Source organism: Psammomys obesus, unplaced genomic scaffold (genome assembly GCF_907164565.1).
Source record: "Psammomys obesus unplaced genomic scaffold, mPsaObe1.curated_primary_1811, whole genome shotgun sequence".
Taxonomy (NCBI): Eukaryota; Metazoa; Chordata; class Mammalia; order Rodentia; family Muridae; genus Psammomys; species Psammomys obesus.
The window spans coordinates 14,158,098-14,176,096 of record NW_026596051.1 but is presented as its reverse complement, the minus strand read 5'-3'; the positions used below and the strand labels follow the sequence as shown (position 1 = coordinate 14,176,096).

The 17,999-nt window shown below is 40.8% G+C and overlaps 1 protein-coding gene across 1 annotated transcript in view; it reads right to left on the bottom strand.

Annotated features, from left to right (window-relative positions):
- Nucleotides 1-15,624, bottom strand: part of Znrf3 (zinc and ring finger 3) — a 53,971-nt gene extending 38,347 nt beyond the window's left edge. The window contains exon 1 of the mRNA XM_055623773.1: nucleotides 15,499-15,624. Coding sequence (XP_055479748.1) covers nucleotides 15,499-15,624 — 126 coding nt within the window. The remainder of the gene's footprint in view (nucleotides 1-15,498) is intronic.
- Nucleotides 15,625-17,999: the final 2,375 nt, after the last annotated feature.

Genomic DNA, 17,999 nt, shown 5'->3' with positions numbered 1-17,999 from the left:
TTATTATTATTATTATTATTATTATTATTATTATTATTATTATTATTATTTTACACAACCATTTTAAAATAAAAGCTAACTCCCTTATAACATTAGATGGAGAACCATGTACCAGGGAGAATGGTACATGCAACCACAAAGGCTGAATGTGCCTTAGATGAAAGGATAGTCTCCAAATCAGCTAAAAAAGAAAATAAAACTGGGGGGAGAGGGGTTCTAACTTGGGAAAACAGGTCTAGTAGATGAGAAACCACGTATGCCTGTCTTTCTTTGCCATGTGTACCTGCCTATCAGCCTGTTTGCTGCTGAGGCTGAGTGGCCTACAGTCAGGCTTCTATGTGGGCTAGTTCCCAATTAAACCATTTCATTGAGATAGGTCACTGCAATGAACAGATCACTGCACTGTCTGTGGGTATTCTCCGTAGCCTCTCCAGAATGCCAGCCACTCTTTTCGTTCCCAGTCCCAAGCCTGCCTGAGAATAAGGGCCTGGCTATCAGTAAGGGAAATTATTTATAGTCTGGTGTTCTTGAGCAAATCTTGAGAGAAAAGTTACTCTGAAAACATTTTGATCGTGAATGTTCTAAGGCAGAACTTTTTGAGCTGTTTTCTTTTCAAAGGCACTAAAAGCGTAGCAGTGGTGGGAGGCTTACTGACAGTTGTCACTGGCCTACACCCTTTCTGTAGCGAGCATCTGTTCGCCTTTACCTAGGTAGACAGGCTTGTCTTCCCTCTCTTAGAAATGATGCAATATACTTTTAAGTGCGTGAGAAATAAGGTCCAGAGGTTGGCCAGCTGGGGCATCCACATTCATGAATACTTTCTGGAATTCTAGGATGCATTTTCTAGAAATATCATTAGCTTAAAAAGGAGGCTCCTATATGTTGCTTCTCTCATCTTTCCATATCCATAACCTAGTCATTCTGTTACTAAGATGGGAACGGAGGGGACCTGACTACCACCCTCCCATCACTGGATACTGTGGTCAAATGGCCCAGGTGGAATCACGGGATCCTACAAAGCAGATTAGGACAGGGACAGATTAATGTTTGCTGGCTCCCTATTAACTTAAAAACTCTTGGAAAGAGGAAAGGAACTCTTCAGTAGGAATTCCAGAAGGCCTTCAAATATATTTCTATAATAAAATATAACAGAAAGGACAACTTAGTGAATCTCAGCGAAGAGCCATCTGATTACTGGTTTAGGAATAACTGCTGTTTAACTAAAAGATAAGTCAATTATTAAATATTAATAATATCAACAAAAGGTCAAGTACCTGGGTTTGTAAAAGGTATCTAGTTTCTGGTCTGTCTCAACACCTGGTTATCAGTTCAAAAATCCTCCACCCTGCTGATTGGCTGACTATCATATAAAATCCACTTGGTTTCAAGCCATTTGCTTCTCTCTGGCCCCTGAGAGTAGCCTTGGCAGTTTGAGCCCCAATAAACCTTTCTTTCTACCCATATAGTGGTCAAGTTCAGTGCCCTCACTTAGAGAAAACATTTAACAAAAAAGGAAATTAAACTAGCACATAAAAAAATATTTGGCATTTATTGTCAGTAACCTGAGTTAGTATAAAAACCCAATGCAGAGGCAGGCAGATATATGTGTGTTTTGGGGCCAGCCTGGTCAACAAGAGTGAGTTTCAGGACTGCCAAGGCTATGTAGAGAAACACTGTCTTGAAAACCCCAAAACCAATGTACTTCTTGTCTATGTGTTTGCCCTTCTGGGAATACTCTCTTAATCAGGAATAAAGTTTTCCCTGCCCAGACACTTTAGTTGGAGTAGCAGTCCCGTTCTATGTAACCAGTGGTACACACCTTTAATCCAGAACTCAAGGCAGAGGCAGGTAATCTCTGGAACTCTGAGTTCGATGCCAGCCTGGCCTACAAAGTGAGTTCCAAGACTGCTATGAGATGAGGTTTGCCCAACCTTTCTTAGACCTTCCTCTGAGGTGTGGCCATTCCTTTTTTTTCTCATCTGTCGTTTTCTTTGGATGCCAGAGACTATTTTTTTTTCTCCTCTCTCTGATATTTTGGGTTTCATTACTCATTGTCTAAATCCTGGCCATGTAGCTACTTGTCAATCACGTGGCTGAACTCCATGTTGGCTTAACTCAAATGACATGTCTTTATTTTTCTTCTCCTCTCCATTCTTTTCCTTCAGGCAGCTGCTGAGATTTACAGCTTGCCTACCCTGGGTTTTTCTTTTCAAATTAAATAAACTTGTTCTCACATTTGAGTCTACTGTTAATATGGGGATATTACAGAAGCTTTTTTGGGTCTGAGGACACAACATGATCTTAGTTTGTACTTAGGAGATTCAGATGACACCTCTGTTGAAGCCAGGTACAAGTGGTGACCACCAATCCTATAATTAGAAATGCTGAAGTAGAAGAATAACAATCTGTAAAAAATGAGACTCCAGAAATTAACAAAGGAAAAGCTGCAGGTATAGAGTGGCTTATACCAACCAGCACTTCAAACAGCCAAGTAATCAATCAAACAAACAAACCTCAGATTTTTATCAAGTGACATTAAAAAAAAGGAAACCTGATCTTTACAAATGAATCTGCTGTTCACAAAGGGATGAAAAAGCTAAAAGTTTTTAGCCTGTAAATAGTAATTAAAAAATTTAAAAAGCAGAGCTGGGGAGATGGTTCAGTAGTGAAGAACTGAGGACAGCAGAGTCTATCCTCTGACATCACACACAAGACACGGCAGGTGCACACCGGCATACTGCACACCACATCACACCATGCACGCACATACCTATACAAACACACATGCACATCACAAATGGGGCTAGGAATGAAGGTTAACAGGTCCCTTGCATGTTCCACTTTTCTCTAAGACTGATTTAAGAGTAGACAAACTGATGAAAAATGTGACAAGTTCACATTGAAGCATGAAGGCTGAGTCCCTTAGTTAGCACAAAAAATAGCACAAGTTTTTCAGGATGAATAAAATCTTATCAACTCTATCAATGCTCAGAGTAACTGGAATGTTCATATTTTTACAGAACAATATACTGTATTAAATATGTAAAGTCTCGTCTACATGGTCTTGGTTATGGAAACTAATTAGGTATTTCATAAAAAAGATGTATTATTATATCTACTTATTTTGGGTATGTGGGGAGAGTGGAGTAGGGCATTGGCATGTCATGTGAGTGTGTGGCCGTCAGAGGACAACTTTCCACCATGTAGGTCCCAGGAACTCAGGTTGTTAGACAGGCTCCTTTACCTGCTGAGCCCTCTCACTGTCCCCTTTTCTTTTATAATTAGAAAAGGCAAAGGTCACACAGCCTAACAGTGGATTTGGAGAAGAATATTCAGGAACAGAATGGTTCCCAGGAACTGTGTGCATGTATGTGTAAATTAGTATCTTTGGAAAGGAAGCACAAAGTAAAATAATTAAAAGATATGGTATTTGTGTCAGGAATTTGAGGTCTCGTGACCAAAGCCAGCAGACAGGTTCTTGTCCATATCTCCATTCTCCCTATTCGGTCTTGAGGAGATTCTATGCCCAAGTGAGGAGAGTAGCAGTATTTTGCTCCGATGCTACATAAGTACAATGGTGTGTGTGGGTATGTGTACTTGTAGGTTAGAAATATCTATATTTTCCATGGCCTTAGTAACTGTCAGGGCAGCTCTCATATCACCCTTGACCAGCAAAAATCCTTGTTGTAGACTTGAGCATAATTTAGATACATGCCTAGGAATGATATGGCTGAATCTTAAGGTAGCACTATTCCTAATTGTCTGAGAAAAGGCCAGATTGCTTTTCAAAGTGGTTGTATCAGTTTACATTCTCACCAGCAATGGAAGAGGGTTCCCCTTTCTCCACATCCTCTCCGGCATGTGTGGTCACTTCAGTTTTTGATCTTAGCAATTCTGATAGGTGTGAAGAGAAATCTCAGGGTTGTTTTGATTCACATCTCACTGATAATTAAGGACATTGAACATTTCTTTAAGTGTTTCTCTGACATTCGATATTCCTCTATTGAGAATTCTCTGTTTAACTCTGTACCCCACTTTTTAATTGGTTTATTTGATTTGTTGCTGTTTAACTGCTTCAGTGCTTTACATATTCTGAATAATAGCCCTCTCTCAGATACAGGGTTGGTGAAGATCCTTTCCCAATTTGTAGGCTGTTGTTTAGTTCTTTACAGTGTCCTTTGCTTTAGAGAAATTTTAAGTTTCATGAGGTCCCATTTATTGATTGTTGATCTTAGAGCCTGTGCTGTTGGTGTTCTCTTCAGGAAGTTGCCTCCTGTACCACTGAGTTCAAGGCTCTTCCTCACTTTTTCTTCTAACAGGTTGTTGTGTCTGTTTTTATGTTATGGCCTTTGATCTACTTGGATTTTATTTTTGTGGAGGGGGATAAATATGTGGCCAGAAACTGCCACTTAAGCAGGTTAGTACATGTATGAGTTCCCATATATGTGAGGTTCTTGCATTTTATATAGTATGAAAGTATAATGCATTAGAGTCACAACCTCTCAAAATAGACAATTCAGTAGCTACCTTTGATGAGCATTTTGGGCAGACTTGTTACCACCCCTTGTGTTTTGGAACAGTTTCACTGCAGCTCTGCTGAAAGCGGTTCAATGAATGGGGACAATGCTAACGACTAGCAAGACAGAGAGGCAGGCTTCCCTGAGTCCTGAAGGTGCCAAGCTGCTTGTGCCCCTTGGGTTAGCAGTGACTTCAAAACTCCTTTAAGCCTACCAGTCAGTTTTAGCCTTTTATAGCTAATGATGTATCTCATCATATACACACACATATATATGGTATATACAATGTTTATATACTGTGTGTATATAGTGTACACATATATAGATACATATATTTTCTTGTTTAATACAATACAATCTTTTAACAAAGATTTAGGTATAGATGAAAAACATCACTTAAAAAGTCTGACTTTTAAACCAGACTTTTCAAAAGCAAAGCGGTATTTCTAATTTTTCCATTCATATCAAGCCAATCTTTTTCCCCTTGGTCTGATTTCTTTTACCAAATTCCTTTTTTTGCTAAATATGGGAGATATTTAGCATGTGTTCCTTAAAATAAATCTGAATAGTCTTCCAAACTTCCTACCCAGTAAGAAACTCACTTCAGGAACAGAATCCCATTTGCTCAGCAGAAGTATGTTTGAGGACAGAAGGAAACTTGAATTTCTATGAACTTGGCATATCTATATACATGTATAAATGTATACACTCATATATATATATATATATATACACACATTAAATAATCACAACTCTTTAAAAAGTTTCATTTATTTGTGATGTGTGTGTGTGTGTACATGTACATAAGAGCGGAGGCTAGAAGAACAACTTTTAGTCAATTCTCTCTTCTCACTGTGGGCTTAGATGACTAAATTCAGGGCATTAGACTTATACAGCAAACTGAACTATCTTGCCAGCTCATCACAACTCTTTTTTTTTAAGAAAATTTTATTTTATGTGTATTAGTATGAATGTATCCGATTTCTTGGAAATGGACAGTTGTGAGCTGCCATGTGGGTGCTAGGAATTGAACCCGGGTCCTTTGGAAGAACAGGCAGTGCTCTTAACCACTGAACCATCTCTCCAGCCCCTCATCACAACTCTTTATAGAAGGAGATTTGAGGAAATAGAGGCAAAGAGACATTAACTGGTTTAAAGACACTTGGCTTCTGCTGAGTAGAATTATTCATACACAGGCTGTTTGACTTAACGGCCTGGGTTCTGTATACCCCTCAATGTGCCAAAGGCTTATCAATCATTCACTCCATAGAATAAAAGTACCATGTACTAAGAACAATGAGGCACAGAAGGGAATGAGGGAGGAAGAAGTAGAACTAACATTTTTGGGGGGACAAGAATGTTTGCATGTCATAATAAAAGAGGGCTTTTCTATCTTAATGGTACTGATATTTGAGGTCAGATTATTATTTTTTTCCTTATTTTTAAATTTATTTTTATTTTGTATGTATAAGTGTTCTGCTTGCATGTTTGTGCATCAAGTGTGTGTCTGATGCTCTAGGTGGTCCAAAGAGGGCACTGAATCCCCTGAACTGGAGTTACAGACATTGTAAGCTGCCATGTGACTGCAGAGAACTAAACCTGGATCTTATAAAAGAACAACAGATGTTCTTAACTGCTGAACCATTGCTCCTGTCCCTTCCTTCCTTATTTTGTAGTAAATTTTTGAAGACAGAGAATTCTCTGTGGTGGAGACTGTCTTGTACACAATATGATGCTGAGCAACAAGCCTGGCCCAACATATTTTTCTAAAAACTAAAAATGTCTCTAAAACATTGTGCCTGATTGAAAACAATGTAATACATAAAGAGTCTATAGAAATATGGACATGGGATGGAGAGATGTCTCAGCAGTTAAGAATGCAGTTCTTGTAGAGAACTTGAGTTTGATTCCCAGCACTCATGTTAGATGATTCACAGCTTCCTGTAACTCCAGCTCCAAAAAATCAGAAACCTTCTTCTGGCCTTTGTGGGTATCTGCAAATAAGGTATATGTTTATAATTAAAAAAGAAAATAAATCTAAAATAATTGATACAGGAAGTATTCTAAGCATTGCATAGAATGCTTCCAGGGATGCCTAGGCAATGAGCTGTGGTCATGTGCCCTTGTGCCAGGATGTGACAATGACCTACTAGTTTTGCAGAGCAGAAGCAGCCTGCTGAAAATAAAGTCTTCAGCTGGAGCAGCCAGCCGCTTTTTTTTTTTTCTTTTAGACGCAGGATTTCAGTTTTATAATTTCTCTTGAAATGGGATGAATTGAGCATGGGTTAAGGGCCAGGACACTCACCAGCGGTGGTGGAACACCTTTAATCCCAGCACTTGAAGAAGCAGAGGCAGGAAGATCTCTGTGAATTCAAAGCAGCTTGGTCTACAGAGTGAGTTCCAGGACAGCAAGGGCTGTTACACAGAGAAACCCTGTCTCAAAAAATAAAACAAAACAAGGACCAAGATACTCAAGTATTCCTGGAAATGTCTGTGAGGAAACCCCCAAATGAGAGTGCAGTGCTGAGAATGAGCACCTCTCCTCCCACCCAATAAACACAGGGCTCACAAAGGACTCCACAGCTTACCAGGCACCTAAACATTCCTGTCTCCGGTAAAGACTCATCTTGGTATAGGTAATCCCTGTTTCTAGAAAGTCACGGCTGAAGGCTATATACCAATGCAAGTCTCAAAGATACTAACATGTTCTAAGATACTAATATTCATCTGGTTATTATTTATACACTGCTCTCTAGGGCCTGTGTGCCTACTCAGTCCCACTGACTGTAACAGTAACAGAGCTTAGCTGAGTTCTGTCAGGTGATCTTGCAGTAGGAACGTAACACTGGGTTAGCAAACTTAGATTTCAGATTTTACTGTACATCCTCAAAAATTAAGTACCCTCCAAAACTTTGTTTATATGGGTTATAGCTATTTATATTTAGCTTATTAGGAACTAAAACATAGAGTTAATACACAGAACACACAGCACATATTCTATTAGTCAAGAGGGGGATGAAGTCAGCATATAGAACTACATCCTTGGAAAGTACTACCACACACTTGTGAGGGAATGGAGTGAAAAAACACGGTATTCTAGTACCTGAAAAGTGAGTCCTGGAAAGGACCTTAGCATCCCCTCGTCACACTTTAAAACCTGAACTGTTGGATTAACATCTACACTAGAACCTTATTAGGCTCAGTATTTACTGGAGAAGCCAGTGAGACAGCTCCCAGAAGAGAACAGCTCTAAGTCCAAGGTATTTGTCAAAACCCATTCAGCATCATGAGGCCACTGGCACTTTGGGAAAATTTTCCTGCCTGTGTCTTTTTTTGTTTTGTTTTTCTTCTTCTTTTCACATTTAAGCAGCAACTACTGCTATTACTGTAAAACATACAAGCTTGTGTTGCTACCTGGTGAGGAACATTTTCCTATTTCAATTAGATTTGCTTTCCTCTCCTCCACCCACTATGTAAGAAAGGAACAGTGCAGTCACCTTTTAACCCAATCTTCTGTTTGGAACTGCATGCTAGTGGTTACCCTCCAGAATATGATAGCAAGAACCTATTGCTGAAGACACATCCTTGAGTTACAACATAGAGAAATATAGATGGTATCAACTAGAAACATCATCTCTATACATATACTATAGCGGCAGAACTGTAAGCATCAATCTCACCCAACTGTGAACCCTGCGAGCTACAATAATGACCCTCCTTGGCAAGATATGCCCACTGATACAATAGTGACGCGAATATTATGGGTAGCAAATGTTAGGCCCACTCTAGGACATGGAACCCATAGCTGACACTGTCAACAAAGCCAAGAACCCATAGGTAAGTCATGGGCCCTAAGGGAAAACCTACTACCATTATTCTAGTAAATGAACACAGCAAACACCTCCTAATAAAATTACTGCCATCCCTATTGATCAGTGCATGTCTCAGCCTTAAGAAAAAATGTTTTAAACAGTTTTATTGATTCTTTGTGAATTTCACATTATGTACCCCAATCCCACTCATCTCCCTGTCCCTTCATATCCTCTTTTCACCCTTGTAACCTCCCCCTGAAAATAAAACAAATTAAAAACCAAACCAAACCAAACTGACCAAACAAACAAAAACAACAACAAAACCCCAAACATCTCACTGTGGAAGCTGTGGTATGTCCGGTGTGTCACACAGTTTAACTTTTTGCCCACATATCTTTGCTTGCAAATGTTCATTGCAATGAGTCATTGGTCTGGTTTGAAGCCTCTGGCTTCTGCTATACTATCAATACTGGATCTTCTCCAGGACTCCTCTCAGACATTCCATTGTTGCCCTGTGCCATGGAGATCACAAAGCTTTGGATGTGGAGGACCAGCGCTTCATGCACTCCATCATAGACAGGATGGATGTTGGCGTGGCCCACATCAAAGCCCTGGATCTGGGCCTGGATGAAAGCTGACTTGTTGGTTAGCCCACCAACTCTTCCATGCCCATGCTGCCACGGCCAGCTCTACTCTGCTGCCCAGGTAAGGACTGGACTCAATGGAGGATAGAGTGAGAGAGCAAGTGAGAACGTAAAGCTGGTGGTTAGGGGGGCAGGGAGTGATGTGAAGTATTTGGGGAAGAAGTATTAATATGATCAAAATTCACTATATGATATTCCCAGAGAAATATTATTTTTTAAAAGGTAGGATTTTGTTGCCAACAACAACAAAAACCATAAACAAACTTGTCTATTTTAAGAGCTGCAGTTTGAAAGACAGGAAAGACACTTTCCTGGGATAGACTGAAGTACAGAGGAGGATGGGGCTCTCTGGCCATTTCTCTTTTCCTACTGCATACCATACTCAGAAGTATCAAGCATCCGTTCATGTGACTACACTATTACTTCAGAACAAAAACTTAGGGCTGTCATTGCTGTTGTTATTGCTATTTTGCTGTGTTTTGGAGCAAAACATAAACCATGCTGACCTCAAACTTACAATGATCCTCTTGTCTTAGTCTCAAGTGCTGGGATTCCAGGCATAAACCAACACACCCCACTTTATTATAATTATTTATACCTACTGTCATTCTACTCAACATACTATAAAATGATTCAAGAGACACCACAATTTCTCTTGGTAAAATATACACAATATAGAACTTACTGTTTTAATTATTAAGTGCACAGGTCAGCAGCATGAAGTAAATTCACATTGTCAATCATGGCTATCAACTAAAAACAAACTTTCATGTTCCCAGATCCCAGAGTCTACCAAACACCATTTATTTCACTTTCTGTATTTCTATATCAAAGCAATATGACTTTGGATGCTTAAAAAAAAAAAAAGTAGTAAGGGAAGAAGAGAAAGAGAGGAAGAAAATATGGACAACAAAAGCCACTTTGTATAGTATATTCACCTGTGTTAGGAACAATGACTAACAATGGATGAACTCTCTCCTCTAGATCCTGCTCCTATTTAGGTAGGTTGGACATGCAGATGGGTGAGTGATTGCGGGGGTCACAGAGCTTCGGAGGGTTGAAACTGGGGTATAGGTTATAACCTGGTGGTAGAGTGCTCATGTAACATGTTGGAGGGTTCGAGTGGGCTATTTTCAATCCTTAGTATGGAAAACAAACAAATAAACAAACTGTTACAACTGGAGTTTAAACCTTGAGTAAAAGAAAAACATCCCTTGGCTCTGACTTCTGATCACCTTGGACACCAGGTATATGAATCAGGGTTCACTAGAGAAACAGAACCAAAGAGAGGGGTGCGTGCCTGTGTGCCCATGTACAGTCCCTTTTCTCTCTAAGTTGGTTTTTACCAGTGGTTTATCACAGAAATAGAAAGCCAACTGAAACAGCAAGATTTTTCTTTTTCTCTGCAATGACATTTCCTGAGACTCTGATCTGGATGAAGGGCAGCCTGAGCACAAGGCACAGTTCTCTATCAGCCTTCACCATTGGCTTCCCTGTAGCTTACTAGGAGGCCAGTTTGTAAAGCAGTTCTGCTCATGGCATAGCAGGTTTCTTCCTGTCATTCTGTAGGCTCTTCAGTCTCTGCAGTGCAGGTCTTAAGTGTGAAAACTGAGCAGGACAGAGGCAAATCTAACTCCTCACCGGAGTTTACTCCCTTTGGCTAAAAATGATGGCTGTGTGAGCCTATTCAGTTCCCTAAGACACCCTGTAGCAAAGGGTCCCTGATCCTGTCTGGTCACTGCCAAGGTAACACCCCCAGGAGCAGATATTATGATACAGCCATTCTATCAGAATCCTTCAATGGCTCCATGAAGATCAAATTCCTCGACATGTAAGCTTTCCTCCTCCTCAACTTTCCACACCTCTAAAGAACCTCTGGCTCCCCCTTTGCTTTGATCCGTTCTTCTCTATCTTCTGCTTTCACAGTCCATTCTGGGTGGCATTCTTTCAGTCACCATGACCATATCCATGTACAGATCTCTACAATGCTAACACATGTGACCCAAGAGTCTTCTCTCAATAGACTCACGTCAAGTGACCTGGGATAAACTGAGAACATTGCCCACCATCATGTAACAGCATTCTTGACTTAGCAACTACAGGCCCTGCTCAGGGATAGCAGCTCAGCACTACTCCAGCACCCCACCACCACCACTTCACCACCACCCCATCACCACCACACATTTTCTTCCTACTTTCACATATGACAAGGTGAGACAGGCTTAGTTTCATAGTGGTCTTCAGCCTCAGAACACAACTGATCAGCCTAAGGAAGACTTCCTGATTTGAGATGGGCCAATGAATCCCTTTCTTGGAATCTTAGACTCAAAACCAGGAATACTGGGGTTGTATCTCCAGAGTAAGTGGGTTGGGGGGATAATCCAGGTCTACAGAGAAATACAGGGAAGGGGCTGCTGACTTTGTGAGGAGTGGCAGTACCAGATGTAGGTTCTATGATACAGCACAATCTTCAAAGCAAATCCCCTGTCTATGGAAGAGCTGTGATTCTACCATATAGAAGCAACTGTCTTGACCACACCCAAATGATACTGGAAGCGGCTGGTGTTTATTATCTAGAAAAGACTGGCAGAGACAAGAGGAGACAAGAACTCAACACTGATGAGCTCCAGGCCCTTGGGAGTGATTCGATCTCAGATCATGTGGAAAGCCTCACCAGGATTCAGTTTCCTCACTACAACATGGAATGTGGACAAGATGTCAGTATGACAAGCAAAGGCATCTAAAGCTCCTAGAAGGCAGTGAGTTACCTGCCCAGGATGGCTGCACCAGCCATGTTCTGAGCTAAGTGCTCTGCTAACATTTAACAGTCCTATAGGAATCAGAGGTGGTGTTTCACAAAGGAGCAAAAACTAACATTGCCTTTCTATGATCACTAGGCCAAGGTGGCGTTTCTAGCATAAAATCCTCTAAACATCTTTTCATTAACTTCCCCCTACCATCTTCTGAAGCACCGGACACAGGCAGATCCAGGCCTGCTGAATATACTGTATTTCAAAGAGCTAGCACAGAATTATCTATCTGAGGTTTGGGATTTATCTAACCTTGAATTTCAGAATTCAGTCCAAGGGAATTCTGTTAGAAACTCTAGCACATCATGAGAATCTCTGTGAATTTGATGGGTCATAATAACTAGATTAAGATTAATCTTTTAAAGTCTTTGCAGCTCTGTAAGATTCTTTTTGTTTTTGTTTTTTGAGACAAGGTTTTTCTGTATAGTCTTGGCTGTCCTGGACTCACTTTGGAGACCAGGCTGGCCTCGAACTCACACAGATCCACCTGCCTTTGCCTCCACGAGTACTGGGATCACAGGTGTGTGCCACCACACCTGGCCCCTGTAAGATGAAACTGAGTGACTGAAATGCCTGAGAAATACAGACTCTTACACTTTGGGAATGATTTAAGACTCTTCTTGCTGGGTGTGGTCCAGGACAACCAAGGCTACACACAGAAACCCTCTCTCAAAAACCAAACAAACAAACAAACTCTTCTAAAAGTAAGCTGCTGCCCCCAAATGTAAATTCTACTGTTTTACTGTCATGGGGGTTAAGACTTTCAGATGAGTAATGAGAGCATTAGGGAAGATCCTAACAATGATTCAGAAGCTCAGGATTTCAGACAAGCAAGGCCCCAGAACATCATCTTCACAGATGGCTGCAGATTTGCCTGAGCCTGGCCTGAAGCAGGACCTGAGTGGGTGTTCTGGACTGCTTCTTCCCTGTGGAGTTCATCCTTACGGCAACTCTACTTTCTTAGATGATCTTGTCTGTACCTTCTACAGAATCAAAAATATTAGAAGGATGTGATCATAAAAATTATTTTTCTCTCATGAGTTTAAAGGGTTGAACTAAAAAGCCCTTGGTAGTAAACCAAGGTGATGAATTTATGTCTTTTGCTTTTAAAACAAAACTTCAACTCCTAGAGAGGCACTTACGTTTCTTGAAATCTTCGAGGTTTCAGCTCATGATTTTTTGTGGCCTGGTAGGGTAGGGCAAGAGGGGCCTGTGTCTAGTCTTCCTGGTTTCCCACATGCTTTTTTGTGCCAACAGAGACAACTGTCAATATCCATTCACAGTAATTTCTCCATCCCTACCTGCACTGTGGGCTGGCTGTGACTTCTTCCTATGCATTTTAACTTCTTTTTCTTTACTGAAGTGCTGGCAACGGCCCCAAGGCTCTCACGTGTTAGGCAGGAGCTCTATCACCAAGCTACACCCCTAGCCCACTTCCTATGCCTTTGTGCTTTTCCTTGCCAATCAAATCACTCCCTGCCATAGCTACTGAAAGCCAAGAAAACAGAAGGAAAATCATACTGTCTGCAGGCGACTGGCATGCTGAGCTGCTGGGAGGATTACGGCCTTCCCCCACCGGAATCTTTTGTGTCTACCCTTGGCAACCAGGAAAGTAGAAAACTTTGGCAAAGTCAATGAAATTAAAGTTTTCAACAAGAAGGAGAAGGAAGAAGAGGAGGAGGAGAAAGAATAAAAGGAGAGGAGACTGCCCTAATTCATCATACCTCCTCTACTAACCCACATTTAAAGCAAATGGGAAACCTTCTTACTCAGTCTGGCCCAGGCATCTTTATTAATGATTTTATTCAGGTGCCAACTCTTCAGACAAACAGCAACAGCAAACATGTGCTGCCTTGTGTCACACCCCAGTCTCAGCCTTTCACAGTGAAAATAAGCTGCCACTATTAGGCAGGTAGAGCCATACACTGAACTCCTAGGCCCCCACATTCAATAATTATTTCATGATGAGTAAACGTGAGAAGTGCTCAGTGATTCAATATATATCTAAGGTTTCCATTGACCTAGCTTCACATACCAGCAAGCTCTCAACCATATGAAACTCACCAAGTAAACCATGGTGTAGTTGGTTCAGGCAGTGGAGGAAACAGTTTGGTTCTGAGTGACTTCAACAAGTGCCAATCACTAAACCATTAAAGGACAATAAGGGTTACACTCTGGGACCATGTTCCAATGTATCTATAGACACAGGTGGTGGATTCCCCCCAACGCGGGGGAAACAAATGAATCCAATAAGCTGAGCATAGAACAGCAGCAGCCTAAGCATAAAAGCAAACATCATTCAAAACAGAAACCTACAAGGAAAGCACTGTTCCGACCCTTTGGATGTAGCTGGCATTTCTCCTAGGAAAACACTAACGTACTCTCAAAAGGGTTACTGCTCTCCTGACCATCATTAAGCAGCTCTGGTCAACTACTAAAATGATTAAGTATCAATGCTGAGCCACCACAAACACCTTGATTCAACTTAGTGAACCATAAACCAAACAGACCATTATTCTGTCAGGTTTTCTCCTCCAGTAAAGGGGCAAGAAAACTTGATAAGAGTCATGAAGCTTCTCAAAAGGCAAAAGGGACATAAAAGCCACACAAATATTAGACTTACGAGGGTCTCCAGGACCAAAGACCTTTGAGGAGTGGTTGGCAGGAGATTCTCTAGGTTTAGTGACAGCTCCCTGCACCAATACCACCTCTTCTCTTGCCTGGATATCCAAGGAAGCCTCAGTTTCCAGGAAGAGGACTCAGTTGTCTTCCCGTAATACACAAATCTACAGTTTTAGGGACCAAAAAATGTCTAGGCAATTAAGACTACTCTTAGGGGACTACTTTTATCTCAACCAAAAATCCAAATTACTTTCACAAAACCCTTCCCTTTAACAAAATAATCCACTTTAAAACAAGTTATGACCTATCAGGTTAAAAGCTCCCAATGGATGGATTTCCAAAATAAATTCATTTTTATCTAATACTGCAGTCAGAAGTTTTGTTTGCTAGTGCTTCTAAATGGTGTGGCAACAGGCAACAGTGGCATATGAGGCACTAGGTATTACATCTCACCTTGCCTCCTAGTCACTTGTGAGGTTAAGTTCTAATGCAGGGCCATAATTGCTGTCTGCTATTCTGAAACCAAGGAAGGTCTAAATTGCAAGAGTTTTTCCATAACATACTTGACAGCAAGACTTAATGGAGCTGAACTCATCTGGAGGCAAAGCAGCTGTGGGCTAACAGAAGGCTGTTTAGATTTTAGTTATCCCGGTTAATGTGAATATCCACACGGTTTGCCACATATATTTGAATGTATGTGATTACTGAGCATGGCCCCAAGTCCCAACGATTACTTAACACCATAATACTTTCCTAACTCTCCCTACCCCACAATCGAGGCCTAAAACATTCGACTCCAAAGGTGTCTAGGTTTCTACTATCAACACATTTCACATATAAGAAATTCAGACTTCCAGGGAAAGCAACTTGCCCAAAAGGCCACCCAGTAGGCAAGGGTGGAACAGACTCTGAGGCTGGGGCCTCCTTCAGGGCTAGAGCTCATGAGCCCATGGTGCTGTGTCCACAGAGATTCAGAGGAAAGACTGCTTTACCAACTAGGCTCTTCTCCAGAACCAGCTATCTGAAACTCACGAAACACATAGGTGGAAAACACCAACCACAATGATAGGGATATAGAAGGCCTGATGCTTACCTTGCCCAGGACAGTGAGACAAGGTTTGGGATCCAATTCTGGCTGTTCGAGCTTCACCACTCCTACCCAGCCATATTCATACAAGTCTTCTTCATCATTGTTATTACACAGGCCCAGTGGGTGCATCTAAAAGACAAAATAGAAAGAAAATGTCAACAGGCTGGCCATAGACTGACTTGACTCACTTCATGCGTTCCTCATTGTAAACTAAGCCAAAGTCACCTCATAATTTCAAACTTTAAGGCAGGGAAGTTTTTCTATTCACAGGGAATTCCATCTTACTACAATGAGCTGAGCTTTGAAGAAAACACAATTAAACCCCTAGAAATAGATATTATATGGGCTGGAGAAATAACTCAACACTTAAGAGCACTGGCTGCTCTTCCAGAGGACTTAGGTTCAATTCCCAACATGCACATGGCGGCTCACAACTATCTTTGACTCCATTTTCATAGGATCTGGCCTCTAAAAGCCAGATACAGGCAGATATAACATCTATACCCATAAAATAAAATTAAGTAAAAAATATATTGTATATGCATATATGAACACATTCATGTGTGTGCACATTTGTGCATGCACACGGAGGCCAGAGTTTGATGTCAAATGTCTTAATTTCTCTCCACCTTAGTTTTTTTGAGACAAGGTCTTTAAAGTGAACCTGGAGCTTTCCAATTCCACTGGAATGGCTGGCCAGTAGTCTCAGGGATCTTCCTGTCTAGTGCTGCGATTACAGGTATATATGACTATGCTTGGTTTTTACATGGCACTGGGGATTGAATTCAAATCCTCATGTTAGCACAGCAAGCATTTTACAGTCTAAGCCATGTCTCCAGCCCCTATAAACACGTTTTATGGCTGCTTTCTTTCTGCCTTGAAAGTAATAGTTGTCTAAGGTGGAAGCCACCTGGTAAGAGGTAGACAGAGAAAGCAGCTCATATAAATGCCAATCTAAATTGCTATGAAATAGCATAAATCTAACAGTAAGCAATTGTAAATGAAACTAACCAGGATAGTTATCCTGTTTGGCTTCTAGGTCTTAAAGTCACATTAATTATGCATAAGGGCCTACAAACACATTCAGGACTTAATGAAAGACCTGGAAATGTGGCAAATGGTCAGTATAATTAGCAGGCTATTTAAAGACTACAAATGGTTACTGCAAAATAGACAACATTCTTTGAAGTCTTTTCAAAATCTGTTACACAGCACAAAATAAAAACTAAGTAGAGAACAATCAGCTTATTTTCGCATATAAAAACTTGGAAACCACAGAAATCCCAAAGTCTATGCTTACAGTTCTATCATTGACTTGTATCAAGCTATTCTGTAGCAATTTCTTCCCAGGTTCTTTAAGAGCAAGTAAATTCTAAAAGGAAGCTCATAGACTAAGATCAGAAGGAAGGAGAGGAGGACCTCCCCTATCAGTGGACTTGGGGAGGGGCATGCATGAAGAAAGGGAAGGGAGGGTGGGATCGGGAGGGGAGGAGGGAGGGGCTTATGGGGGAATACAAAGTGAATAAAGTGTAAAAAAAATAAAAAAAACTTACAAAAAAATAAAAATAAAAAAAACTCAGAAGTTCTAGGGCTGGAGAGTTGTCTCAGTGGTTAGGTTACTTGTTGCTCCTACAGTGGACCAGGGTTTGATTCCCAGCATCCACATGGCAACACACAGTCATCTTTAACACCAGTTCCTGGAGATCAACATTCTCTTCTAGCCTCTGTGGGCACGCACATGGTGCACATACATGCAAGCAAAACACACATACAAATAAAATAAATAGAGACCTTTGAAATGAAAAAGAAAAAGATTCAGAGGTTTTAAAGATAAGATCATTAAGATTCTGGAAGTAAATTTTAGAGTCTCAGGAAGTCCATGAAACTAACTAGATGCACAAGGCATTTCCCTCTCCAAGCTTATGTAAATCCTAAAGACTACCAAGAACAGAGAGACCTAGCAGAAACAGACCTGTCCCTCAAAGTCCCAGACTAGCTAAGCGGCCTGGCAGAGATTCCCTCTGACCTGAAGAGTTGCCTACAAGTCAAGCAATGTGCTCCAGGATTCCAGCTTTTATCAGCCATCATCAATGTTAGAGGGCAAGCTTTGGTGATGTGGCTGTCTTTAAGTTATTCCTGCTCCTGTACACAGCCCCTCATCCATTCTCCTGTAAGTGACCCCGAAAAACTCACTGTTTTGTCAATACAGACCTAGGTGGCATCTGTCTTTGGTCTGTCCTTGATTCCCTATCTGGGGTGAGCAGACATTTGTTTAAAACTCTCCAAGGAATAGTGTCATAAACACAGGTTCCAGAGCCCAAGAATAATCTGGAAAGAGGAAATTCTCATAGATAACTTAGCAAGTTTTAAGCCTAGCACTGTATGTGCTATCCTCTCTCCTTTAATATTTACTTACTTACTTATTTATCTACTTATTTATCTACTTATTTATCTATTTATCTATCTATCTATCTATCTATCTATCTATCTATCTATCTATCTAT